The sequence below is a fragment of the Chlamydotis macqueenii genome, chromosome 2 (assembly GCF_036417535.1).
Source record: "Chlamydotis macqueenii isolate bChlMac1 chromosome 2, bChlMac1.mat, whole genome shotgun sequence".
NCBI classification, from domain to species: Eukaryota; Metazoa; Chordata; class Aves; order Otidiformes; family Otididae; genus Chlamydotis; species Chlamydotis macqueenii.
In genome coordinates, this window is record NC_141557.1 from 44,770,735 (window position 1) to 44,796,882 (window position 26,148).

At 45.6% G+C, this 26,148-nt stretch overlaps 1 protein-coding gene across 6 annotated transcripts in view; it reads left to right on the forward strand.

The window, feature by feature from the left end:
* The window catches only part of POMGNT2 (protein O-linked mannose N-acetylglucosaminyltransferase 2 (beta 1,4-)), a 36,275-nt gene extending 19,945 nt beyond the window's left edge, over window positions 1-16,330 (forward strand). For 2 of the 6 annotated variants that reach the window (XM_086742770.1, XM_086742771.1), the window contains 2 exons: window positions 4,411-4,443; window positions 14,016-16,330. In XM_086742770.1, the coding sequence (XP_086598896.1) occupies window positions 14,108-15,844 (1,737 nt within the window). In that variant the 5' untranslated portion in view covers window positions 4,411-4,443; window positions 14,016-14,107 and the 3' untranslated portion in view covers window positions 15,845-16,330. Of the gene's footprint in view, window positions 1-4,410; window positions 4,444-12,863; window positions 12,951-14,015 lie in introns of all 6 variants that reach the window. The other 4 variants (XM_086742768.1, XM_086742772.1, XM_086742767.1 and 1 more) reach the window with 2 other exon arrangements.
* The last annotated feature ends 9,818 nt before the right edge of the window (window positions 16,331-26,148 follow it).

Consider the following 26,148-nt stretch of genomic DNA (forward strand, 5'->3'; position numbering starts at 1 on the left):
AGCTGGCAGCTCCTGACTTGGACAGGTCTGCTCTTCACTAGGTAAAAAAACTGGCTGGATGGCCAAGCCCAAAGAGTTGTGCTGAGCAGGGTTAAATCCAGTTGGTGGCTGGTCACAAGTGGTGTTCCCCAGGGCTCAGTTTTGGGGCCAGTCTTGTTTAATATCTTTATAAATTATCTGGATGAGGGGATTGAGTGCTCCCTCAGTAAGTTTGCAGACACCACCAAATTGGGCAAGAGTGTTGATCAGCTCGAGGGTAAGAAGGTTCTGCAGAGGGATCTGGACAGGCTGGATCAATGGGCCAAGGTCAATAGTATGAGGTTCAACAAGGCCAAGTGCCGAGTCCTGCACTTGGGTCACAACAACCCTATGCAGCACAACAGGCTTGGGGAAGCGTGGCTGAAAAGCTGCCTGGCGGAAAGGGACCTGAGGCTGCTGGTAGACAGCTGGCTGGCCAGCAGTGTGTCCAGGTGGCCAAGAAGGCCAACAGTATCCTGGTTTGTATCAGGACCAGTGTGATCAGCAGGAGTAGGGAAGTGATCGTGCCCTTGTACTCAACACTCGTGAGGCCGCACTTCGAATACTGTGTGCAGTTTTGGGCCCCTCAGTACAAGAGGGACATTGAGGTGCTGGAACGTGTCCAGAGAAGGACAACGAAGCTGGTGAGGGGCCTAGAGCACAAGTCTTACGGGGAGTGGCTGAGGGAACTGGGATTGTTTAGTCTGGGGGAAAAGGAGGCTGGGGGGGACCTTATAGCTCTCCACAACTACCTGAAAGGAGGTTGTAGTGAGGTGGATATTGGTCTCTTCTCCCAAGTAACTAGTGACAGGATGAGAGGACATGGCCTCAAGTTGCGTCAAGGAAGGTTTAGATTGGATATTAGGAAAAATTTCTTTACTGAAAGAGGGGTCAAGCATTGGAATGAGCTGCCCAGGGAAGTGGTAGAGTCACCATCCCCAGAGGTGTTCAAAAAACGTGTAGACGTGGCACTTCGGGACATGATTTAATAGGCATGGTGGTGTTGGGTTGACAGTTGGACTTGATGTTAGAAGTCTTTTCCAACCTTAATGATTCTACATGACTTTCTTCCTTTTCGTCCACCCTTCTCAGGACAAGTCCACGCTGACAGAGCGTCCAACTTCTGGGTAAGTTGTGGCTGGAGGGAGTCTTCCAGGCACGCAGGAGGCCCTCTGCACGGCAAGTGCCGGTGGGGATAGAAGATGGGAGGAAGGTGTGCTGGGAGCAGAGGGTACCAGGCTTGTTGCTGCTCCACATTCGGCTCTTTCAGAGCGACAGTGACAGATCTGAGAACTTAATCCTTCCTGTCCTTTATCATGTTTAAACTGTCAGCTGTGATCTTGGAGGCCCTGGCTCAGGTAAATACAACCTTGGGGTACACAAGAGGGTTTGATTGTAGCTGGGTTTTTCACAGGAAGTTGCTACCGTATTTGTGGTGCCTGGTGCGATGAGTCCCTACCCTGATCCGTTTACCAGTTTCAGTCTTTTAATCCGTAAGATGGGACATGTGTTTCTTCAGGTGATTTGTGATAAAGGCTGGATATTAAAGTGTTGTCTGAGAGAGGGCAGATGATCTTACTGATGCCTAGGCTATAAGAGTTAGCAAGTAGCAGGCCGTGGGAAACACCATGGTGAGGCCATGAGCAATACCCAGAGGTCTTGCAGGCAATGTTTTAGCCTTAGATTTTCAGATCTGTCTAGGTGACCATCATTTACTTGCCAAGCTGCTCTTATGACCATGAATTATCTCTGCTTCCTTTACAGACACATTCATACTAATTAAATTTGCAGATAAGAAGTTAGCACCATCTTCTTGGTGTCCAGAAACTGTTGTCTCCTTGTGTATTTATTAATTAAAGGAATTTTTTGTCAGTTCAGGCATGAAGTTTTTTGTGCTCTCAAAGTGAGATGCACTTTTGGTTGAAAAGCACTGCAGGAAGAAAAATTTCTTATGGAGTAAACTTATAGACTTAGAAATAATGAATGCTGTGACTCAGAGTGTCGTAGGCACCCCTGCAACATATATGTGCAAGGCAAAGATTCAGTAAATAATAATTTACCTGCTGTTTGTCAGTCCTAAACCAAGAGGTGTCTGTTCAGACTTCTTTGCTAGCTTGATGAGTTTTATTTGTGCTGTCCTTCTTTTCAGGAGTTCTAAGACATTAACTTTTTTCTTTTGTGGTGCTGTTTTTGGAGGCTGCAACTTTACAAGGGTTATTAAATATTTATCAAACTCTTAGTGAGGTTTGAATAGGTTGTTTTGGCTCTGAACTGACTTGCAGTAGGCTGGTGGTGCTGATTATTTGGGAAGAGCTTGGGGCTGCCACACTTGGTGCCTTGTGATGCAGTACTAATAGACAGTTGTTATTTCCAAGTTGTTGGATTTATTTGCCTTTTTTTTTAATCCTCCTTTAATGATGTAGTTTTGTTCAGTTAGTTTGTGGTGCGACAGACTGACAATCAAGCCTTTTTCAAGACTGGGATTAAACGATGCAACTCCACATGATGTGATAAATTGTACCTGTGAAATCTATGCATTTACCTCATTCCAGGGGTAGAGAAGACGCTTGTTCATAAATAGAAGACCAGTCTGTAAATGTTGTGCTTTCTTCTCCGTTAAAATCAAAGCTTGACTAAGATAAGGAGCCCAGCATGGTATTTCTGGGTATCGAGGGTCCCACTGATGAAGTCCTTAACTGGAGGTGAAGGTCTGTGGAGTCAGTAGAAAGGCTTCCGTTAGCATCAGTGGAAGCTAAGTCATGCAGTGGAGCTTTCCAAAGTTTGGAAAACAAAAACTCAGGGTGTATTTTCTCAAGTGAAGTCAGATACAAATCTAACTCCACTCCTCAACTTTCAAAAGTCAGAGAAAAAACATCTGGCTTGGTCCACACGAAACAGCACCTTTGCATTCGCAGGGGCCAGAGAGCAGTGAGATGAGCTAAAAAGAGAAAGGTAACTCTGGATATCCTTGGTCCCAACAGGACAGGCTGGGGACACTGGATGGGCCTGCCAAAGAGGAGATTTCTTCTATTTGCTTTTTCTTTTTTTTTTTTTCTTTTTTTTTTTTTTTTTTTTACTGTGACTGACTAGTGTTCCTTTGGGATCTTCTCAGAACAGGCACAAGCTCATGCTGCAGTTCAAAGTCCACCTTGAGTTGGTGGGAAGAGGTGGCACAGGCCTCAAAGGAGGGTACTGAGGTAGATGGCACCTTGTCCTGTCAATCCTTGTGGTTTTTAATATTGACAGGTGGGCCAGAACCATTTTGCTAGTTCTGTACCAAGAAGGCAGAGGTATAAAAGCAGCACTCCAGAGCAGGAGATGAGAAAATATCTGGTTTACTTCTCTGATGCCCTAGTTTAGTAGATACTTGTGTTTATTCATCATGTTGGCAGGCTCATTTTTGAAGGTCTAGCTTGGTCAATAACCTTTTGTTGATTTTGCAGAATGTTATTTGCATTTAGTTGTTTCTTTCAGCTTATTTTTCTTCTATGTTTCTAAGCATGTATGATGCTGAATGGCACCCACATTTCTCAGCTCTGGCAGTGGCTGTATTCAGACCAGCAGTCTTGGGTCCTGCCCAGGACAAGTCATGGTCATCCTGGGGCTGCTTTGTGCCTCCCAGTTCTGCCAGATCTCTGCCTCAGGACTACCCTGTTTTCATCTTATATCTGAGAAAGCACTGCCTCTTCCGCAACAGGCAGGAGAAGCTGGATGAGGGACATGCTTGTTTTGAGGCAGTGGATCAGTGTCCTGGGAAAGAGGAGGAGATACCCAAGTGCCATCCTAGATTGCAGGTTGTCCCCACACAATGGCCTCCCCAACGGGAGAGACATGGCTTCAGTAAAGTCAGGGTACTTGATGGTGAATGGGGGACCCATCACTTGTAATAACTTGAAAGCCTAGTGGATCCTCACCCCAAAGGTTGCAGGGTATTGCAGTGCTTAATATTGTGCTCTATTGCAACTGTGATTCAAAGTGTATTGCCCCTCACGGCCCTGCAAATCCTTCAGCCTGTCGGTGCAGATTAATTTAGCAGGACTGCTTTGCCTTCTTGCAAGGAAACGGAACGTTTCTCAGGGCTGAAGTCTGACAGTCAGCAGAGGGTGTTCGTGGACAGAGTGATCGCAGGCTTGGTGAACAGTAACCAGCCCGGAGAGCCTGACTCCATAGTGCAGTGAACCACCACAGATGTTGTAAATCCATTTATCCTCTCCCTCAGATCACTTCCAGTGTGATTTGGGGAGGATAAGAAGCTGGAAACACCAGCTTGTCTGTGATGCCTATTCAGAGCGAGAGTTTAGGTAATGTGATAACCCTTGTAGCTGCCACACTCTCCTAGCTGAGAGTTTTGAATACCTCTTATATTACCTAATTGCATTTTTTTTAATGCAGAACCATTTGAATGTCTTCATTTTGGCAACAAAGGTAATTCCTGTCATGAGCAAATACCGAGGGATGCTTTTCTCTTTTTCCTTATGTAAAATGGTTATTCTTCATCTGAGAGTGTCTGTATAGACATGTGTGTCCATGTGGGTTTTAAAGAACCTTATTCTTATTTCATTGTTAGGTCTCACTTAAAGGGAAAAAACCCCCCAGATAATAATAAGATGTATCCTGCAAATATACAGACAACACGTTTGCAGTGAGCCTCATGTTTCCTTGTGATCTATCTGCAAGTATGTCCGTGCAGGGCTAGGACCTCACCCATAACACCTCGTAACTGTGTTCAGTGGTGTGACTTCCTGCAATGAGCCTTTTGGTGAGTGCCACGGGCAGAACTGGGCCACTCTTCTGATCCCGTATGTAGATCCAGTTGTGGGGATTGGGACTTGAAATGTTTCCAGTCAGTACCGCCTGGTTGGCCGTCTTCAAGAAGCTGCTTAGTCCCCACAGGTTCAAGCTCTGCTGAGAAGATTGGTGTAAGACACTTTTGCCTCCGTGACCTTCAGCTTGGATGTAGTAAGAAACTCTCGTATAAGCCCTGGCTCATTTTTGTGCCTTTGTATTTAGGAGTTACTGTTTCACTGTAAAAGATAACTTCCTTTCAAAAATACTGTTCCCTGGATCTCTGAAGGAGGGCACTTACTGCCTTGCTCAATGCTAAGCCATTCGCTGACCATCGCAGCTGGAAATCGGTTCCCCAGTGCCAAGGGAATTGCTAGAAAGCATGCCGAAGGGCTTTCACATCCTCTAGCAAGGGGCATTTTTTTTCTTTTCTCTCCCATTGTTTTGTTCTTTTGTTTAAACTGTTTGGAGTAGTAGCAGCATTAATGAAATTCAAAAGCAGAATTTCTAAAATGTGTCCCCCCCCAAACCAGTTTGCCATCTGTCTCCCAAGACATGCTCACCTTGGTGAAACAGCGTGATGGTGTTTGTTTCGGCGTGGCCGCTCTTTGGGGATTTGCAGGAATACTGCAGCAAATCATCCTGCATGCAAGGCTGACCTCTGGGAGGCTAACAAATTGAGGTGAGCCAGCTGGAGCGATAGGACATTGCTGACAGACAGAGCATGCTCAGACCTGGGGGAGAAAGGTAGTTCAGGCTGCAGATGGTGCACGGGTTACTGTGCTGAGAGCTCGTAGATAGGATTTTTTCTTTTTCTTTACGGTAGTGGAGAAAGAAGAGGACTGGAGAGTGTTCGTTCCCCTGCAAAGCATAGCTTTAAGGTGTCTTTTTTTCTTTCTCCTGTGAAAAAGAGGCACCGGATAGCATTTCCTTTTATTTAGCAACACCAGGTATGCGTGCATGTGCTGAAACACTGATGTACCAGTGATTGTACTTCCAAGATTAAAAAGGCTGCAGATGCTCTGAATGACTGTTTTCTTTGCTGGGTGTTATTGTAACTGTGCTCTGTTTGCTCTGCTGATCACATAGGGCTCTGAATTCAGTTTTCTTGGCACTCCTGGCTGCAGTGTACTTTGGGGTGGGGGGGTGGATAGCATGTTTTTTTATGCTGTCTCCTCGCTGTCCCCCGCAACTTCACACTGAATCTCTCCTCTCTGGCTGTGCGTGTGTGGTAAGGAGGTCAGTAGTTCATTTGTAATCTCGGATCTTTGTAGTCCCTCTCTTTGTTTGGCTGGTGGTTTGCTTTATCATTTTGAAACAAAAGTCTCATGGGGAAAACATCTTTGATCTGGACTAAATTCTGTAGGTTTTCAGAAATTTATTTCTTACTGGACAGGTGCTGCTTTGGGATTACTTTGTTTTCCTCTCCCCTAAAAACGTGCTAATGTAGAGCTTGTGGTAACCAAGGAGGGATTTTTGCTATTCTTACTGGCTGCACTGTGCTCCGAACAATTTCAGCTTCTGTGGTCTCAGGCACCACACTGATGGGAAGCAGAGAGAGCTCAGGCTGTAAATGGTGCTAAGCACCAGTCCCAGTATCCGAATAACACAGGTACTCTTCCTGTCGGAGAAGAAAGAAAGAAAGGATAGATGAAACACAGAGAATAACAAATGGCAGCTAAAGCCCAAAGGCATAGTTGGAGTGGCTGAAGCTCATCTTGTTCAGTACTTTGGGATTTTGCATCATATTATTTTAAATTCACTCTTGCAGCTTTAGTAAATTTTCCCTCAGCCACCCCTGCTCCATCTTTGCTTTAAGTAGACCACTGAAGTAAGATAAACCTGCTGCACTCTGACACATTTTTGTTTCTGACAAAGACATCTTGCTTACAGACTAACAGCAAGAGATCGGGCAAGAGGAGAGGGGTTTTTGGTCATATGACAGTGCTGTTAATGCCAATATAACCTGCTAGGTTTCGGTGGGATACTCGGGTGAGCAAAGATCAGCTGGAATGAACTCTGTCTCTTAAGCTTCCCCCTCTGTCTAGCCGTAGTTATTTTGAGTGCCTTGAGTTTTCATCTTTAGGCTTGGGACTTCAGAAAGTGAAGTCTTCAGGGTTGAGATAAACTTTAAAAAAATTTTTTTTAGCTCATTTTTCTTGTCTTCCACCTCAAGCTTGCTTGTCTTCATCAGAAACTCATCTTATTTAAGGGAATTTTCTAGAGATCAGAGTTAGTTTTTATTTAGGGAAAGCATTTAATACTCCATGTCATTCTGGATGGGGAAGAGATATTGGAAATGTGGACTTTAAAAGCCCAAGAAGTATTCTTAGTTTCATACTTCTAGCTCAGTGTTGTGGTCTGCTTATATGCATTGACTGCTTAGTGTTGGAATTTTTTTTTTCACCTGTTCTTTTGTAGGTCAAGACAGCAGTATCAACAAACATTAAATCAATAACTGCTAGTCAACATGAAAGTCAGGTTGGATCTCTTTCTGTCCCAGCTCTCACAGACTCTGAAATTAAATGGAAGAAAATCAGAATTTTTTCTCTCCATAAGCACAACTGGAACACGCCCAGTAGCCACCAATATTCTCCTGTTCATATTGAAAGTATGTGTGCACTAGGGACCATTGCACGGAGTCTCAGTCTCCTTGGTTGCAGTCTTGTATAGAGAGATTTACAGTTTTGCTTTCTATTCCTGACTTGTGCTAAACCATGAAAACTGAAGATAAACCTAATTTTGATTACAACTGTCTATAGATACCTAAAGTTTTTGTGAGACAGTTGGTTTTTAAAATGAATATTGTTGTGTTTTAATTTAATTGTTTCTGAATAAAGTGATACATTTAAAATTCCACTTGAGGCTATAGAGTTAAGGTACTCTTATTTTTCATGTCCTCTTTTTCTATCAGGCTTTCTTAATGATATTTGTAGCTTTAACTACTGGGTTTGCTCCCTTCCAGAATCTGCTCTTTTCCTGTTTAAAAAGTCAGCACTTCTACACTTGGCTGCTTTTTACAAAGAAATTGTTCTGGTATATCAATCATTCAATGTACCATCCTTTCTTTAATGTGATATGTACTGTGAAAGATGTATGTATCTCGTTAAACAAATACAGTGAATAAGATGATAGCAGCCTTTTGGGCTGTGGGGATTTACTTGCTTGTAGTTCTGTGGGAAACTGTGACAGAGATGAGCATAAAAGCCAATTTTTGGCTGACAAATCCTAACTCCCCCTCCTTCCAATTGGGAGAGTTGCCTTCTAGCAACTTCTGCTTTGAGCATGAATGAAGTAGGTATTTAAAACTGCATGTATTATATATACTACATCCTTAGCCGAGCTTCTTGCATCAGGGATGAGAGAAAGGAACAGAAGACATTTTGCAGGGGGAGTGTGAAATGCCGTGTTTGCATGCTTTACTTTTCCTGTGCCAGTCCTGGAAGGCAAGCCTAGCAAAAGATGGATCCGGTGGTAGGTAATGCTAATGGGGAAAATATCCTCGAGGAGGGAATATCTGCTCCCACACTGTGTTGCCATAGCAAGAAGGGTCAGGCTCCCCTGCCCGTTTCCTACCCATGCAGCTCTGCCCTGACTCCTTCCCCATCCTGTGGCAGGAGCAGCCCCAGTCCAGTTCAAGTTGTGCCGCATTTCTGGGAACTGTGGAGACAGTTCTGCTTGGACACCACTGCCACGACTGGCAGGCTCTGCGAGGAGCTGGTCAGCTGGGCCAAACCCAAGTTTGCCTCCATGTAGAGGCCTTTCTCTCTGCACAGAGTGGTGACGCTCTCTGAAACTGCGTGTCCTTCATGCTTTTTTGTTTTACATTTTGTGAGGTTTGCTGTAGCTCTGGAAAACTGAGCATTGGCTTGGCGGCTGCTTGGGCAGTTGATAACAGAAGCTTGGCAAGGCCTAAATAGACAAAACCGGCATTTCTCATTTTGTTAATAGCTGGAGGACTGGGTGATCCCCGTTTAGACATGCTGTTCACCCCATTGACCTCTGTTCTCCCTCATCAGGCTCTTGATTTGTTCCTCTAGGGGTCTTAGTAGTGTATGTTTGTGTCTTTTTGTTTGTTTGATTTTTATTGTGTGAGCTTTGTAGCTTTTCTCACAATTTCTTACCTAAATTATAATTTTTTAAATGGAGAAGAGGTTTGAAACATTGTCCATAATTTTAATAGCTTTAAAGTAGTGATTCATCGTAGCCTACCTTCATAATTAAAAAAAGAACAACAGAACTCGTCTCTTAAATGAATCCAAACAGTCCTTTAAGCCAGCTGCCTGTTAGTAGAAATTAATCTCTCCCATGCCACCCACTCTGATCTCTTCTACGTGTAAACAAGAGATGAAGAACAGCATTCCCATCTATGTTTCCTGATGCTTTCCCACTTCCTGAGGATGTTTGTAACATCAGATGACGAGGAGCTAACAGGCAGAAGGTATTACTGTGTCCAAGCTTCCATTAAAGTACTCTGCTTTAGTGTGGGCTTGCAAGATGCTCAAGGTCTCTGCTAGAGGTGCTTGCTGAACATACCAGATGCATGCTCCTGAAGTCTTTACCTGATCAGTGCTAGTTAGAGCAGCAGTAGCTGGGCTGAGAGGATGAAGCTGTGACCCTTTTGCTAAGTTAGTGAGGGTGGAGGAAGAGAATGGGGTAAATTCTTCATGCCTGTGATCTCTTTTGGAAAAAGAGGAGAGATAAGCTGACCAAAAATAGAGTCCCTCCCACAGCCTCTTAGCCGCTGGAGCGGCATCCATTGTGGCTGAGCTGCAAGCCTCAGAACACACTGTTCTTTCCTGTGTAAAGTCTTGAGCAGCCCCTATGCCGGTGTGTTTGTTGAGCTCCCCATCTTTGACTTTGCGGTGCTGTTAGTCAACTGCCCCGCTGCCCATCGGCAGCACCGATGCCGGGGAAATCTGCCACTTCTGTCTCCCTCTTTCTTCTCCCCTGCAACCCACCCCTGTTGGGAGTCCTCAAGGGCACATCCCGTCCCCTCCCGTGGGGCATCGTTGCACTCTGCCAGCTTGGCAGCGAGAAGCTCTGCACTGCTTTTACATGCGTGTCTCTTCTGGCTAGGCTCTAGTGTATCAGCTGTCACGTCTTCTGTTGCTGAAGGATGGTGCTTTAGAATTTCAAAGCAGAGAGTAAAAAAAGTCAGTCCATGCGATTTTTTTTTTTTTTGGTAACTGGGGCATATTGCTCACATGAAGCAAAGCTGTGCTTGTCCCAGTGTCACTGGGAAGCGAGAGGGTGGATGACTGGTAAGAATGGAGTGGGGGGATGAATAGTCTGTGAGCAACTGGGAGTGTGAACGGCCTAGATGCTGACCTATATGTAGAAAGAAACAACACAGAGGACTCAGCTCTTAAGGAAAGTAGAAGTGTATCTGGGAGCCACTTCAAGTGCTTTTCAGTTCTTAAGATGTTCTCCGATCACACCATGGGAGGGGAGTGGCAGCACTAGACCCGTTTTGTGAGGGAGATTTAGTAATGCAAGTTTCTTTTATTGTGAAGCAGCTCTCTTCAGGTGAAAGACTAAATGCTTTCACCTACTTCAGAGTTACCTGCTGCCTTCTGGAAAAGTTTCCCATCCCATGACTACTGCTGCTGACAGCACTTAATGACTGACCTCAGCTTGGGGGACTGAGGAACCAGGGGACCTGGAGAGTGATTGCTTGCCTTTATCCCCTTGGTGCAGCCTCTCCTGGGTCTGTGAAAGCAAACAGTGGGATGGATTGTTACTGTTTATGTTCTGTCACTCCCTAAAGGACCAAAGATTTTCATTTTCTAAGGTCTGTGTTCACTGAAAGCATCAGATTAAAAAAAAAAAAAAAAGGTGGATGATAAAATGTGGGAAAACAGGCCAAGAATCAAGACTATTCCCTGCGTACCTGTGAAATTCTCCTTTCAGTTCTACCTGCAGCACCCTTTCCTGTCCATGTTCCCTGCTTTCCATCAAAAGCAGCTTTCAGCCAAGCAGCATGAACCCAGATTTACAAATTACAATGAGGAACAGGAATGAAGATGGATTCCTTTAGCATTGCTAGCTTTTAGCATTCATTGCTGACACCTGGTTGGCTAAAGCACATAAGCTCACTTCAGCTAAGTGCAGGGAAATGAAAGAGCTGCAGTGAGGGAAGAAATGGAGGAGGGCCTTGCAGGTGATTTTTATTAAAAAGCAGAGTTATTAATTTGTAGCCATTTAGTGCGTATGGCTCTAGCAGGGTCTGAAATGAAAACTGCTAACCTCCGAATGTTGGTGGCATCCATCAGGCTGCGTCTCTGAAGTGCCTCTCATGCCCTTCCCTTGGGGCTGGAGGCGGGAGAAAAACCAGTCAGGGGTGAAACGTTACAACAGGCTGTTTCCAAGGAGGCCTGTTTGGCTCAAGGGGTTTGTAATGGTCAGCGGATCTCTCCACCACTGAGATGCCTGTGAAATGCAGGTGGTGTCAGTGGTGCTTTTATGGACTACTGGCCTCTGATGTCTTTGAAGCACCCACACATACACACTTTCCCCACCATACTGGAATAATAAAGAGGCCATGTGGTTTTCCCCCTCTGACAAGTTTTTGCAACTTGTGTTGACTCTGTTGAACTTGTAGATACTTTGCCCTTCTGAGCTGGAGAAGTTAACTTTCACAATGCCCGCAGACTGGCCTTCATTTGAAGTGTGTACTTGTGGCAAAGGACTTGATTGTTAAAGGTCTCCTTCATGTACTGACTAGTAGGCTTTGCATGTGGCTGGCTGGGCTTGGTCCTTTCCTTGGTGATGCTGCTGAAGTCATTTAAAGCAGTGGTCACAAGATGAGAGGTCTATAGTGAAGAGGTTATGTGGAGAGTTGGATGATATCGTTAGACGTCTTTCAAAGATAGTGAAGAAGTAAAATGAAGCTTTGGAAATCTGGCACCAACAAAATAATTTAAGATCTGTCTCCATCAAAACTATATTTTCCTGGAAACTGTTTTGGTTGTATCAGCAGAGCGTAACTGAGTGACGTACCACTATCCCCAGTAGGTTTCCATTCAAGGCTGTCCATGGAACAGCCACAGTTGAGAGTTGCAAAGCCATCAGGAGCAGCAGTCATCCCCTGTTATAGAGAAGGAAAGACTGAGGGGTGATGTGGCAGCTATCATTCATCAGATATCTGCAGGATATCTGTGGTGCCTGGGACAAGACCAGGTTTAAACTGCTGTGGTGGAAACAAAGGCTGAGTGTTACGAAAGAGCTTATCATAGTCCTTCATGCCTTTATTGCTACAGACTGGCTGAAGAGATGAATAAGTATTAAGAATGAGATAAATAAGCATTTTTGGGGAGTGCTTTAGAGAGAGTTGGTCCTCCCCTGTAGTTAGATGGCCAATCTGGGTTCCTTCCCATTTCCTTTTCCATGGCCGAAATCAAAATAGCATTTTTAAAACTTGCTGCTTGCTTTTAGGGAGCTGCTAAATGAGGCAGTTTTTCAGACTGCTTGCCAAAGGAGGTGGACTTCATTTCTGTTCCATTTGAGTAGCTAGAGCTGCTCTGAAATGGAAATGAATTTGTTGCTCAGATCCCCAGAGACCACCTCTTGAATCTGTGTGGCTTACAGCTAGCACTCATTTCTTTGGTGTTATTCAGTCTCCCACGTACCTTCAGTTCTTTTTAAGACAGGGATCCCACAGGCTGTTGGGATCTCACAAGCTGTAGGGATCCCTTCTAACTTCATTCAGTTCCATGAATGATTCTCCATTCAATTCCAAGCTGCATGAACCAGATTGCAGGATCAAGCTTTTAGGCTGCAATAGCTCTTTCCAGAAGAACTCCCTTTACAGTAGAGAAGGTGTTTGCATCAATCCTAAATAATGCCTTACTGTCTTCCTCCGCTCTGGCATAGAAGCATCTCTGCGTTAAAATGCTAAGGAGCTGTTGCTTGGGATGTCAGAGGATGTGCTTGAGACCTTGCTTTCCTTCCCTCCCTCCAAATTTGCATCAAAGGGAGTTTAAATTGCTGCCTTTAAAAACTGCAGTTAGAAACAGTCTAATCAGGTATACACCAATCAGAGATTTCCTTTCCTATAGTTCCCCAGGAGTCATGGCTGCAATTATTTACAGCCTGACCAGCAGTCAACCTTGATGCATAATGAAAATTTGAGCCCGTAAATACTGGTAGGTGAATCAATATCTCAATTGAAGTTCGCAGTTGAAAATATGATCAATATTCTGATATAAGCCAGTAGTGTTTTTTCTACATAGAAAGAAAACAGTGGCAGGATCTCTTCCATAACAGAAAAGAAACAGGGAGACCTTGGAGGAGCACGGAAGAGATTCTCAGATTGGGATGGGAAAACACCGACACTGCAAACACTTCAAATATATTACCTTCCCATTTGTGTAAGGGGTAGCTGTGCTGGTGTAAGTCAGACTCTCACCAGATGAAGGTTTGATTGTTTTAATTAAATATCAGTTCCTCGCATAAAGAGCAGAGCTCTCCTCTCTCACATGCCAATATTTCTTTTGGAAGATGATGGCAGCTCTTTTAGAGAGAGATTGCAGCCAAAGAAACGACTGAGTGACTTGGGAGTCTCCTACAGGGCAGTCTGTAGACCTGCAAGTCTTTCCCCCACCCCCCAATAAAATTAAATTGAATGTTTTGTTCACCAGTTCACATTTCATATTGTAACAGAGTGTAGCAAAATCTATACTTGGCAGTACTCCTAGTACTATTATTATCTGCACAGTAAAGGCAAAAGGCTGCGTTGGATACTGGCAGCTGTGTGAAAGGCCTATGGCAGATCAAGAGAAGGAGCTAGGTCTCCCAAGCCCTGTGCGAGTGGCCCAGGGGTTGCAGTGCTGTCTTTCCTCTTGCTGTTGGACTGGTCTGCAAAAAGCAGTAAGCCAAAGTTCCAGGGAACCTAACATTTTTATTTTTTTTTCGAACAAACCTTCATAGAGCTCATCCTCAAACTCTCAATTTTTGTTCTCCAAAAGGGTAGAAATGAAAAAGAGAGAGGAAGCCTTCCTGTAGAGCAGCTCCCAGTTCTGTTTGCTTTATTTTTTTACAGTTTTGGGTAGTGCTTTCGCACTCTTTTTCTTCGTTTCCCTCATTCCCTGGAAGGGGGAAAAATTGCTAAAGAAAGCCTAAACTCTCTTGAATAGTCCATAAAATGCAATTTATGGTGGAGCTGTAAACCTGGTGTTTAAATGGTTCCTTTCTTGGTTTATTTTCCACAGGTCTTTGCCCTCACCATGTCAAGGAGTGTTTATGATGTGTTCCCTCTCCATTGCATTCCCCACCTGTCATCTTGCTAGGATCTAACTACAGAATGAACATAGCAGCTGTGTTTAATGCCCTGCTCGTGTCTGTCCTTGCTGCTGTGCTGTGGAAGTACATCAAACTGCGAGAGCATGTCTTCATGGTTGAAGAGGAGTTGGTCCTCACGCGTCAGTCTCAGGAACTCTCTCAGGTTCAGGTTGACTACCATGCAGCTCTCCAGGCACTGGTGGAGGACGGTACCAGGATGGTGTGCACCGGCAGGATGCACACCGATCGCATCTGCCGCTTTGAGTCCCTCTGCTACTCTACCGAGGCTGAGGAGTTTGTCTACTTTCACAGCAACTCCTCGGTCATGCTGCCCAACCTGGGCTCCCGGAGGTTCCAGCCAGCTCTGCTCGACCTCTCCTCGGTGGAAGATCACAACACCCAGTACTTCAACTTTGTGGAGCTGCCAGCTGCTGCACTGAAATTTATGCCAAAGCCGGTCTTTGTGCCTGATGTGGCGCTGATCGCTAACAGGTTCAACCCAGACAACCTGATGCACGTCTTTCATGATGACCTCCTCCCGATTTATTACACCATGCAGCAGTTCTCTGATTTAGATCTGGAGGCACGACTCTTCTTCATGGAAGGCTGGAGTGAAGGTGTTCACTTTGACCTCTACAAGTTACTGAGTAACAAGCAGCCGCTCCTCAGGGAGCAGCTTAAAACCCTGGGCAGGCTCCTCTGCTTTACCAAATCGTATGTGGGACTGTCCAAAATCACCACCTGGTACCAGTACGGATTTGTCCAGCCACAAGGGCCGAAGGCTAACATCTTGGTTTCTGGCAACGAGATCAGGCAGTTCACCAAATTCATGATGCAGAAGCTGAACGTCACCTTGGAGGAAGGCTCCAGTGAGGAGTACATTGTAGTGTTCAGTCGAACCATCAACAGACTTATTCTAAATGAGGCAGAACTAATCCTGGCTCTCGCTCAGGAGTTTCAGATGAAAACCATTACCGTCTCTCTGGAGGAGCATTCGTTTTCTGACATCGTCCGGTTGATCAGCAATGCGTCCATGCTGGTCAGCATGCATGGGGCCCAATTAGTCATGTCTCTCTTCCTGCCAAGAGGTGCCACAGTGGTGGAGCTCTTTCCTTATGCTATCAACCCTGAACACTATACCCCTTACAAAACCTTGGCAACCCTTCCTGGCATGGACCTGCAGTACATTGCCTGGCAGAACACCGACAGGGAAGACACCGTTACCTACCCGGACAGACCTTGGGATCAGGGCGGGATTGCTCATCTGGACAAAGCTGAGCAAGAGCGCATCATTAAGAGCACAGAGGTGCCGCGGCACCTCTGCTGCCGTAACCCCGAGTGGCTGTTCCGTGCCTACCAGGACACAAAGGTGAACATCCCTTCTCTCATCCATGTGATCAGGCAGACTGTGAAGTCTAAGCCGGGACCCAAGAAGCAGAAGTGGTCCGGTAGCATCTACCCTGGCAAAGTGAGGGATGCCAAGTGTCAAGCCTCTGTCCAGGGCACGAGTGAAGCTAAACTTGCCGTGTCCTGGCAAATCCCCTGGAACCTGAAGTATCTCAAGGTCAGAGAAGTGAAATATGAAGTGTGGATACAAGAGCAAGGAGAAAACACTTACATGCCTTATATATTGTCTCATCAGAATCACACCTTCTCTGAGAACATTAAGCCCTTCACGATATACCTGGTGTGGATACGCTGCATCTTCAACAAAAATCTCCTGGGACCTTTTGCAGATGTGCTCTTGTGCAGTACATAACCTGTTGCGCTACCCGTACAGCTCTGCTCTGCTCTCCACTCCATCTGTGGTTTAAAACTTCTTGTCCTGTAGTTTGTAGAGAGCTGAAGAGGACTAGACTGTACCAGTGCCTAAGTGTCCATTTTATTGCACTCCATGTGTGTTCTTTAAATGGTATTTATTTCCAATGAGTGTTCAAAAAAAAAAAAAAAAACAAGGAGAAACCTCTGTGTTCTTCAGAGTAACTTCCAGAAGTTAAATTACATGCTGAATATGTGTAACTGAAAACAAAATGGAAGTGAATTGTGTGTACCTTGGTCGTGATTTAAATTTGTTTCTATTGTGTGGTGAGTATTTAAGCACAGTATTAAACCACAGTTAATTCCATGGCTAGAGGGGTGCTTCTCATCAGCTTTTTCACTGAAAAAAAAGACTTACAATAACTCTGACTGTAACGTTGAGTTCAAGATTTGGTACGAGAGCCTTCATTAAACTGCTGTAAACATATTCATTTTTTTTTGCCTTTTTAATCTGTCAAAATTGTTATTGTGATAGATTTATCTGTTGCTGTGATAAAAATGTGTGTATGGGTATTTTTTTATTTTTTGTGTTTTGGCTGAAGAGAATGAGACTACGGTGCCAGCTTCATGTTTAAAATCAGATTTTACTTCATCCCAATAGCACAAGGCTGGAGTAGCAGATGGGAGATGGAAGGGATGGAGCGGATAATAATTTATAATGTTTTAAGATCTATTTTCATTTTGTGAGTTATATACAGGTCTATTGGAAAGGAAGGGGATAGTTTGGAAGAGGTGGTGGGAGAGAGATTGCACTTATATCAATCCTCTCAAATAAAATCCTTTTTTCCTGGAGTTTGATCAGAATAATCTGTTGATAGTAGCTGCTAACAGGTACATGCTTTGCTAAGTAATGGGCCAGTAGTCGCAAAGGGAAGCTTTCTGGGCACGGATTTTCCTGGATGTTGGTGGGAGGAAGCGGACAGGCAGGGAACAGGTAGATGGGTGCTGTGGCATTGGGCCGGATGGAGCGTGTGGCAGGGGTCGGGCTGGTGACACTCACACCTCTGTTGCTCCAATCAGGGGAGTAGTTTCTTCTAAACTTAGACTTATTTTCCCTGAGATCAGAATCTGGCTTCATTGCTGGGGTAACACATTGCCTACTTAGGACCTGATCCTGCACATTTCTCCCTTAGGTGGAGACCCTAAATGATGCTGTCTTTGAAAAACAGCTCTGTGTCAAAACTAGAGGCCTTGGGGAAGAAGAGCAGGAGCGGGAGATGTTTCATTGGTAGGAGTTAGCATCCTCCGTAGTTTATAACCAGCATTAAAGCAACAAGAAAAGTGCTTTCTTCTCCTCTCCCTCCCTAGTCCCCACAGTCCTCCTGAGGTCTGGATGGATGTTTGAACAGTAGGATAAATGACTTGCCTTCTGAGTGATGGGCTGATAGACGAGCATCTCAAGGCAGGATTATAATACGAGTTTTAGAGATAGGGGCTGAAAGACATTGCTGTACAGACAAGAAACAGAAAGTTTGAAAAATGACTGAAACACCGCAGTACAACATTGGAGCTTCAGGCAAGTGCTTCTTCTGTATATTAATTTTCATTATGTCTTGCTTTATTTTCGAACATGTTTGTGATTTAAAGGGGAAAAAAACCAGAACAACAATCCCAAAGTCTGTGTTTGCTTCGCCATTGTAGCCTTGCCAAGTAAGAATTTTTGCCTTGATATTTTAAACAGGCACGTGAATACTTCCACTGTTGTTTTCTTAGGACAAAATGGGCTTCTTGCTGAAGCTAGTGTCTGAGCTGTGCCCTAAAGCCTCTACGTGGCCGCACATCACATGCCACACCACGTACATCAGAGCTGAGGTGAGAAAAATTTCATAAACAGGTGACAGACATGAGAGCAGACTGTTAGGGAAGCCACCAGGACCTGTAGCACCCCAGGACCTCACTGGGTGATTAGCTCCCACTCATGGCGGGGTTTTGCAGCAACCTCGCATCCCCTCATCCATTCAAGTTGCAGGTAGCCCTGTGGCCACTGGCCATCCTGCTGGCTGTTGCAAGGGTGGTGATGTTGGCACCCTACAAAGTCGGTAGTGAGTGAACCTTCCAAAGGCTGAAATTTAGTCAGCGCTTGTTTTGCATCAGTTCTCAGAAGTCATTTTCTTTGGGTGTGTTATCTGCCTGTGTTCTCCTAGCCACTGCTCTTCCTGGGTGGGATATTGGTCTGTGAGTTGCTTTCCTGTCCCCCTTTCTCAGTGCCTTTGGTAGCAATCCTTTGCCTATAATTTGTAGGCCATCTCATTTCACTTAATTGATTTCATATGATTGCAAATTTTCTAACATTTGCAGATCAGTTACAGCACAGTAACTATTTTCTTCTCATATCCCAATGATTCTAATCAACAACATTGGCTACAGAGCAAGGAAGTGTCATGTATGTGGGTTTCAGAGACACCCTTTTCCCAGAAGATAATCAAATGTGCTTTCCAAAAATGTGCATTCTGGTTCTGTCTTCCTCATCAGTGCTATGAATACTTTACGAGGTGGAAACAAAATTATTTTTCCGTTACAAATTCTAAGATAGCTGAACAGTGAAGTTGTGATGGTGCCATTTTCCTCCAACACCTGCCCAGTATAGGAATGTCTGTACTGGAGCCTCACTGCTATATCCAAATTCCTCTGCTGGTGCATGCAGCACTGAGAGTATGTGGCTCAGCCTGTAACTGTCATACATTGGGCACAGTAATGTTATGCTGATTTATACTGCCTCAAGAAGTGCACTGGCATGCTAGCATCTTCCCATAGTGAATTCTCTTTCCTTTTAATAACTTTGCCATCAGTGCTCTGCATGCCCATTCAATGTTTCACCCCTCATCCTCCCCTATCCCACGGGCTGTTTGCTTCCATTGCTTCATGTGAATATCCTCTCGCACAGCCTCCAGCCTTCACGTTTCAAGAAAACCTGGCAGGACTTTTCTCTGTCAATTCCACTTCTTAATTGATCAGAAGGAATGCTTTCCTGGCATTGCTTAAAGTTTCATCCTGTAACAAGTGCAGGCTCTCCGTGCACAGGGGCGGGAGCTGCATCTCTCACACAGGCAGGAAGGGAGGGCTGGAGCTGAGGTACTGTATTTCCAAAACAACTTGTTCCTCAGGCAAACTTAAGGGGCTCCTTTTGACAACTTGTGTTGTGCAAGAGACTTGCACCTTCTACCACTGCATCACTTGGTTTTGCTCCCAAAGCAAATACATTAAGCTCTGTGGTGCTGTCTGGCCCCGCTGTCCTGGAAGAAGAGAAAAAGCTGGGATTAAATCCAAACACCTCTGGGGGCAGTGCAGGATGCTAATAGCCAGCTGGTCTTGGACTCGCTGCTGCTGGGCTTGGCTGTGCTTATGGAGATGGATCATCTAGGAGGATTTGCTCTGGCTGCAGTTTCATATCTCATTTTAATTAGCCAAAGTGCAAGGAGCAGCCAGCTGCTGTGGGAGGGCTCCTTACGGACACGGACGAAGGCGAAGAAGGACTGAATGGAGCATGTGAGGTGTTGGAGCAGGAACTGGAGGTTGTATAATACGATTCCCTACAGGACGGGCCTTCTCAAGTGTGATAGTGGCTTTAAGAGAGCCAGAGCAATTCACGCTGCTGTTATTTTCTGTTCTTATAGCCCAAAGTCACCCTCAAAAACCATATCCAAGAGCAGAAACGCTTCTGAAGAGGCTGAACCCCAGTCTGGCCTGGGTGTGTTTCTCGACAAGGACATGCTGCCACCAGGGCTGTGGAGAGCTGAGACTTGCGGATGGCGCTTGTCTTAAATGGACGACTCCTTGCTCAGCACCGTGGAAGACCAGTTGCTCTGGGGGTGTAGCCTAGAAGAGCACAGAGAAGATTAGAGTAGCACAAACTGAGGGCTGAGAAGCTGCTGAGTCAGACAGTCTCCAGGACTATCGACTTGTGGGAGGGACTTGTTCCAGCCAGCCTAGGAGGTGGCACTTGGCATGATCACCTGCAGGAGCTCACATCTGAAAATTTCTAGAGCACTTGTTTGCCAGGTTATCAGGAACCTAACACACTAGGAAATAATAATGAAATCCTATTTTTTCTTTTGGTTTATATGTATATTTTAAGAGACCTTTTGAGATAGCCCACGTCCTGCCAAGCAACTAGCAGCATCTTCTGCATGGCTTTTAAACCGTTGTTCCAGGCAGGAATTGTCCTCTATATGATGGAGAAGGATTGAGAGGTGAGCGTCCTGAGCTTGCTCCCTCAGCTGGGCACAGAACAGACATCACTGGACCTGTTGTGACAGGATGAGTGGTAATGGTTTTAAAGTAGAGGGAGGTAGTTTCAGATTAAATATTAGGAAAAAATTGTTTACAGTGAGGGTGGTGGAACACTGGAACAGGTTGCCCAGAGAGATGGTGGACGCCCCATCCCTGGAAACATTCAAGGCCAAGCTGGCCAGGGCTCTGAACAACCTGATCTGGTTGGAGATGTCCCTGCTCCTTGCAGGGGGGTTGGACTAGATGACCTTTAAAGGTCCCTTCCAACCCAAACTGTTCGATGATTCTGTTAGCCAAGCAAGAAGCAGTAAGGATGCTGGTCCCATGTGAGCAATGTCGTCATATGGGTGCAACCCAGCTCCTCCTGATCTCCCTCTGCACTGCCAGTGGGGTGCCTTGCTGGCCACTAGCTGATCGTTTTTCTCACCAGCCAGAGATACTCCAGTGCTTACACAGTGCACTTAGCCCTTTACAAGCATGGAGAATCCTCAACCTCATCTAGAAAAACCCACACCTGCCATAAATTGTTATTGGCTAGTTTTTGCTTAGCAAAATTATTGTATTTTTTTTTTACTGGCCCTATGAATTTCTCCAGCCTTTGGCTTCTTTCTTCTCACAGGCTGCTTGTGGGTGATAGGGGCAGGCAGAGACGGGGTAGCTGCAATCCAGATTTGTCACCCGGTGCGGGTTTTACACCTCCAGAAAGTGATTTGAGATATTTAATCAAAATATTTGTTTTTGCAGAGTTCAAACTGAGATTCTTCTGTCTCTTTCCTCTCCAGTCCTCTGACTCTTTTGGACAGATCCTTTTCTTAAGGAAATAATAATTCTTAAGAGCAATAACTTGGGAATTTTAAGAGCTACTATGGAGGGAAGGAAAATAAAAAAAAAGAAAAACAAACCCTTTAAAAAATATCTTAGGAAATATGTTTGCAGGAGAAAATGGACCATTTCTTAGAAGATTTTGGTGAGAAATAGTTCAAAGTGCCTTTTTTGGCTTCATCACCTCAATCTCTAACAACTAAATACATTACTCAAGGTAAACGTACAACAGGAATATTTTTCAAAGCTAACTATTGATTTTCTTTTCTTTTTCCCCTTCCATTTCAGGCCACCTTTTGTCCTTGTCTCTAAGGCTCTGCACACCCACCGCTCTGGGATCTGTGGATGGCTTGTGCCGGACACCAGCCCCTCACAGGCCCCGAATTAAATTAACACACTTAGGGAATGATTTATTTTAAGACCCTGCAGGCTGTTGGTGTAGATGGCTCTGAGGCAGAGCCACATTTACCACACGTGGGCTGGCAGGGGCTCTGACCTGAGCCTTCGATCTCTCTAGGGCAGAAGTTGATCCATCTGCGCAGCAAGGATGTTGTTGCTTTTCGTGGTGCCTGGGTGAAAGGGACTCTGTAAGTCCAACATCATCTAATTTCTATTAAACAAAAGGGTGACTTCAGCATCTTTGTTGCTGTATCTCATCCGCTGAGCTGTATAAATAGCAGACTTATTTCTACAATATTTTTGCATCTGATGTCTGTGCGGTGTAAGGCAGGGTAGGTTTGGTGGATAAAAGAACACTTAATTTTTCCCTGCTGGACTTGGGGTAGGCATGCTCTTGGAATGACTTTCAATGTAATGACTGACAGTCCATCTGTGCTGTGGGTGGTATGAGAAGCATCACCATCTGCGTGTGTGTGAGGCACATCACCGTCCTTATGTAAGAGAAGCCACCTCCCCCCGCGTGTCCCCTCCAGGGGAGCTTGAGCCAGACCCTCTGGGCTGGCTGCAACTCAGCAAGCCGGCGCGAATTTGCACTGACTGAGGACCTGGCCCTCTTTGTCACCTTCTCAAATCGTCTCTTCAGAACATGCTGATGAGTAAATTAATTGTTGGCAGGTTCAAACAAACTGAATAGCCTCCTGTTTGTTCGAAATAACTTGGCAGCGATCATCACCTTTAAATGCTGCTTAGTCCTGCTATTTGAAAATGTGTTGCCTTTAAAATTTAATTGAGTTTCCCTTTGTTTGGTGTTTATTCAAACAACTCGCTCGAATTGCCTGATTTACCTTCTGGGTTAGCTGTGGCTCTGTATGCATAATGTAGCATCTACAGACAAACCCACCCAGTTTATCATCTCTCTTCTCTGTCCTAGAGGTGCCTTGTTCTTTGTTTTTCCTTACTTTGCCGTTATTCTGGTTATAGCGGTCACCGCCACCAGCTGGGCCAGTGTGGGGGTAAGGTGGACAGAGGTGGGACAGTCTGCAGACATACCGTTGCTGGCAGCACTGTGTGTGGCTTTCCCACGGTGTTCTCCTGTGGACAGTTCTGTCAATGTGACATTTCCATGATGGGTCAGTTCCTCCTGCTTCTTCAGTCCACCTGGCGAAAACCTACCATGTCCTTTTTGCCATCCACAAGCAGGTATTGAGATGGCAGCTGCTGTATGGACTCCAATGGATCTCTTGCTTTGGGGTAATTTCACCAATTGAAAAACACAGAGCTGAATACTGGCCTTTCCCCACCCTTCAGGCCCAGGGGGGCCAGGTCTGCTTGTATTCAGGGACCATTTATGCCAAGAGTGTCCCCATAGGCTCCTTGCAGGGTGGCAGTGCCTTCCCAGCAGATACAAGTCGCAGGCTTGGGTGAGCGCAGAGCTGTGCCTGTTTTTTTTTGCGGGATTCGCACTACAGGAAGCATGGAGGAGAGGGAGATGGCGCGTGGGGTGGGGTGACTTACTGGAGAGTCCCCTTTTTTTTTTTTTCAGTGGGAGACCAGGGGAGGACTGTAGGTCCAAGCCATCAGTTTTAGCTGAGGACTCAGAGATTTGCTGTTTGTACAAGCCTTCTTCCCAATCCTGCTCCTCTATTTCAAGGATTTATATCATTCTCCATTACTTTGCTCTTTTTACTCCCTCTTCTCTAGGCTACGTCTTCTGTTTTGCTATCAGAAGATGGAAAATTTAAGCTGGACTTTGGGCGGGGGGGAGCAGGCGTGAGAGTTCCATGGGAAAACACCGGCGTGTCACCAGCTGTGGCCAGGGAGCCCCTGATGGCATTGCTTGCACAGCCTGATGGAAGATAAGTGCAGCCCTCTATATTTCATAAACATCTTTTTTTTTTCATCTATTTCCTTCTGACAGAGAAAAGCGCTTTCCTCCACGCATGGATACCTTTCCGTTTCAGAGCTAGACAGTTGTGAAAAATCTCTTTCCTCCCTTCTTCTTCCTTCAAGTTCCTCCCCCAGGATTATGATGGTGCTTCAGAGGAGCAATTTGAAATGTATTGTGCTTGAGAGGAAGAACGGGATTCAGTTTGGGAGTGTTTTCTGGGAGTGAGAGTTTCAGGTGCTTTAGGTTCTTGTTATTTTCCCACCTGATGCTTGCCAAATTTTGGCCAGGAGGTGACTCTGCAGGACATCCTCTGGTTTATGGTGATGCCTGGGAGACGCTGCCTCCTCGGAGAAGAAGGACAAGGAGACATCGCTGCTGCAGCTTCAAGGGGCCAGACACCACAGTCACATATCCCAGGTGCTTCTGTGAGAAACACTTGTGTCTCTGACAATTTTTCCTCCCTCATTTCTACTGCAAAAAGCAGCTCTATTAGGAGCAGCATCACTTTTTTATTGAAAAATCTGAATTCCTGTGCTAGGTTCCTATTCAAAACTGGGTTTGAAACAATTTTTAACAGTTCCTTAGGGGTTAGAGGGTGGTTTCTAACTAAGTAGTGTTTTATGAGATCATTTTCCCAGGCTAGAGGAAGGGCTGAGAAACTGGTGGGGCTGACCTGAGAGTCCCTGCCGTGCAGAATTTTTGGTGGAAATCTCAGTGCAGCCTTTTCCCCCCCAAAAGTGTGCTACGAAGCTTGGCTGCACCCATGTAGCTAGAAATAAAACTACCAAAGAGTGGCTGGCTTCATTCTCTATATTGCGCGTTCCCCTTCTAGGTGCCATCACCTTTCACAGCAAGGACCTAATTTAAGTGTGTTCCATCCAAAAAGACAGGATTTCCAAGAGCCCAGGCTAGGGAGGTCTCCAGCCAGAGAATTACAGTTACTATAGCAGTGGTGTAGGCGGGGTGGCAGGTATATAACACCAGGCTGTTGATGGACACAGCTACGTGGTTTTTCCCAAAGGCAAGCACCACTGGTCTTACCCTGCTCCTGCTGAAGCTCATCCTTGTCTCATAAAAAGCAAGAGCAGAGCATGTCAGCGGCTGGTTCGATGCATCCTCACCAGTAGCTCGGATCAGGGCCACCTTGGTAAGCACTGAGCACAAATGAGCCACAGAAATCTAAGTAAGGATTTTGGCTCTGCACTCTCAGCTCTCTTTCAAAGCTGTAGCATTTCAGGGAAAAAAATACCCAAAAACAACAATAACAAAAAACCCCCAACAAACCAATATTACTCGCACAGAGTGGTAGTGCCCTTTAATTTGTGCTGCTCCAGGCCAGATAAGCACTTTACCTGGAAATGCTCTCTGCCTGGTGGAAATAAAAAGAACCCCTTCAAGCCAATCCCATATAATCTTTAGGAAAATATTACCACCACCAGGTGATCAACAGTTTCAGGAGCAAGCAAACATGCCTGAACCCAACCAGGTGCAGTCAGTGCATCCAACTGAAGCTCCAGGGAGCTTTCCCCCTTTTTATCTTTTTTTCCTGCTCTGGCTGGGTAGGTTTTTCATACACTTTGCCTTCATACAAACAACCACACAAGTTGCAGAGGAATAAACACAAATTGTGCATTCCAGGCCCTTGAATGCAATTGCTCACTGGGAAAAAGAACAAAGCAGAAAGCCATGAAATACACGTACGGCGTTGCAGGCACAGCCAGGTTTGCCAGGGCTGTGAAACAGGGGGGCTCCTGACGCATGGGCTGCCCTGGGAGCGTATTTACCTTCACACAGATTTACAGCGGAAGGGGAAAGCTGAAAGTGGCTATAAAAGGAACCCGTTTATTGCTTAACTCTGAAGCTCCCTGACTCATGGGGGAATTCGTCCCTTGCCGCAGAATCAAAATAAACTCAAAACATATTCTATTTTTTTTTTTACAGCTCCAAAAGGAAACGCTCCAAAATGCAAACTATCTATAAGTGCAAACTAACTGTAAATCAACAACTTGAAGCAGAGGCGACAAGAAGCATAAAACCAGAGCCATTTATTGTAGTAGATTTTGTCCATTTCGGTTTAAAGAGTTTAAATAACCACATTGGTACCTCTAGCAGAAGAGCCCACCTGACGTGCATCTGCTGCCACCCCAGCCCAGCTCTCCAGCTACCAAGAGCTCCAGATATTTCGGGCCTCAATGCACGGCGTTTCCCTTAACGTCCTGCCTACTGAAAGCCATGGTCTTGCAGCATGCCAAGTGATGAGGCACTGGGCTGCTCCACTGAGCTTGATTTAGTTGCTCAAGACCAGGCATCGCCAAAAGCAAGCTGCCCATCGTGCACTTGGAGATGCAGCTCAGGGTAATTAATTTCCCAATTTAGCTAAGAAGGCAGCTCAAGCCCTGCCAGTCTGGGATCCCACGTGTAAACAGGGCTTCAAAGGAAAATGCCACTGCTGGTGGGGTTGCTATTTTCCTGTTTTCTCGGCTGCCTCCATGGTGATGCCAGGGTGATGCTCCAGGGCCGCGTCTGGCATGGAGTGGTGGTTTTCATCTGGCATCCCCCACTGAGCCCCCTGGGCCGCCTCACCCCTGAGCTGTGAGCTGTTTTCTCCTCACTTAACTCAGCACAAAGGTTCCAGCTGGTCCCAAGCCATCATAATTAACATCGCGTTTTTCCCATTTCTCTCTGGGTTTCAGACTGATGCCTGGGCTCCTGCCAGCTCTCATCAGCCACCCTCTCTGTGCTGGCAGGCCAGCAGCACAGTGGGAAGCAGGGGGTAGGACCAAAGGAGCCGCCAGGAGATTGAGGCCAAAAGGAGAGTCACCCCAGGGAAGAGGCTACAGGAGAGATCTCCTTGGAAGCCTGCAGTAGGCCAGTCCCCAGGCTTCATGTTTCAGATGCCTGAGCAG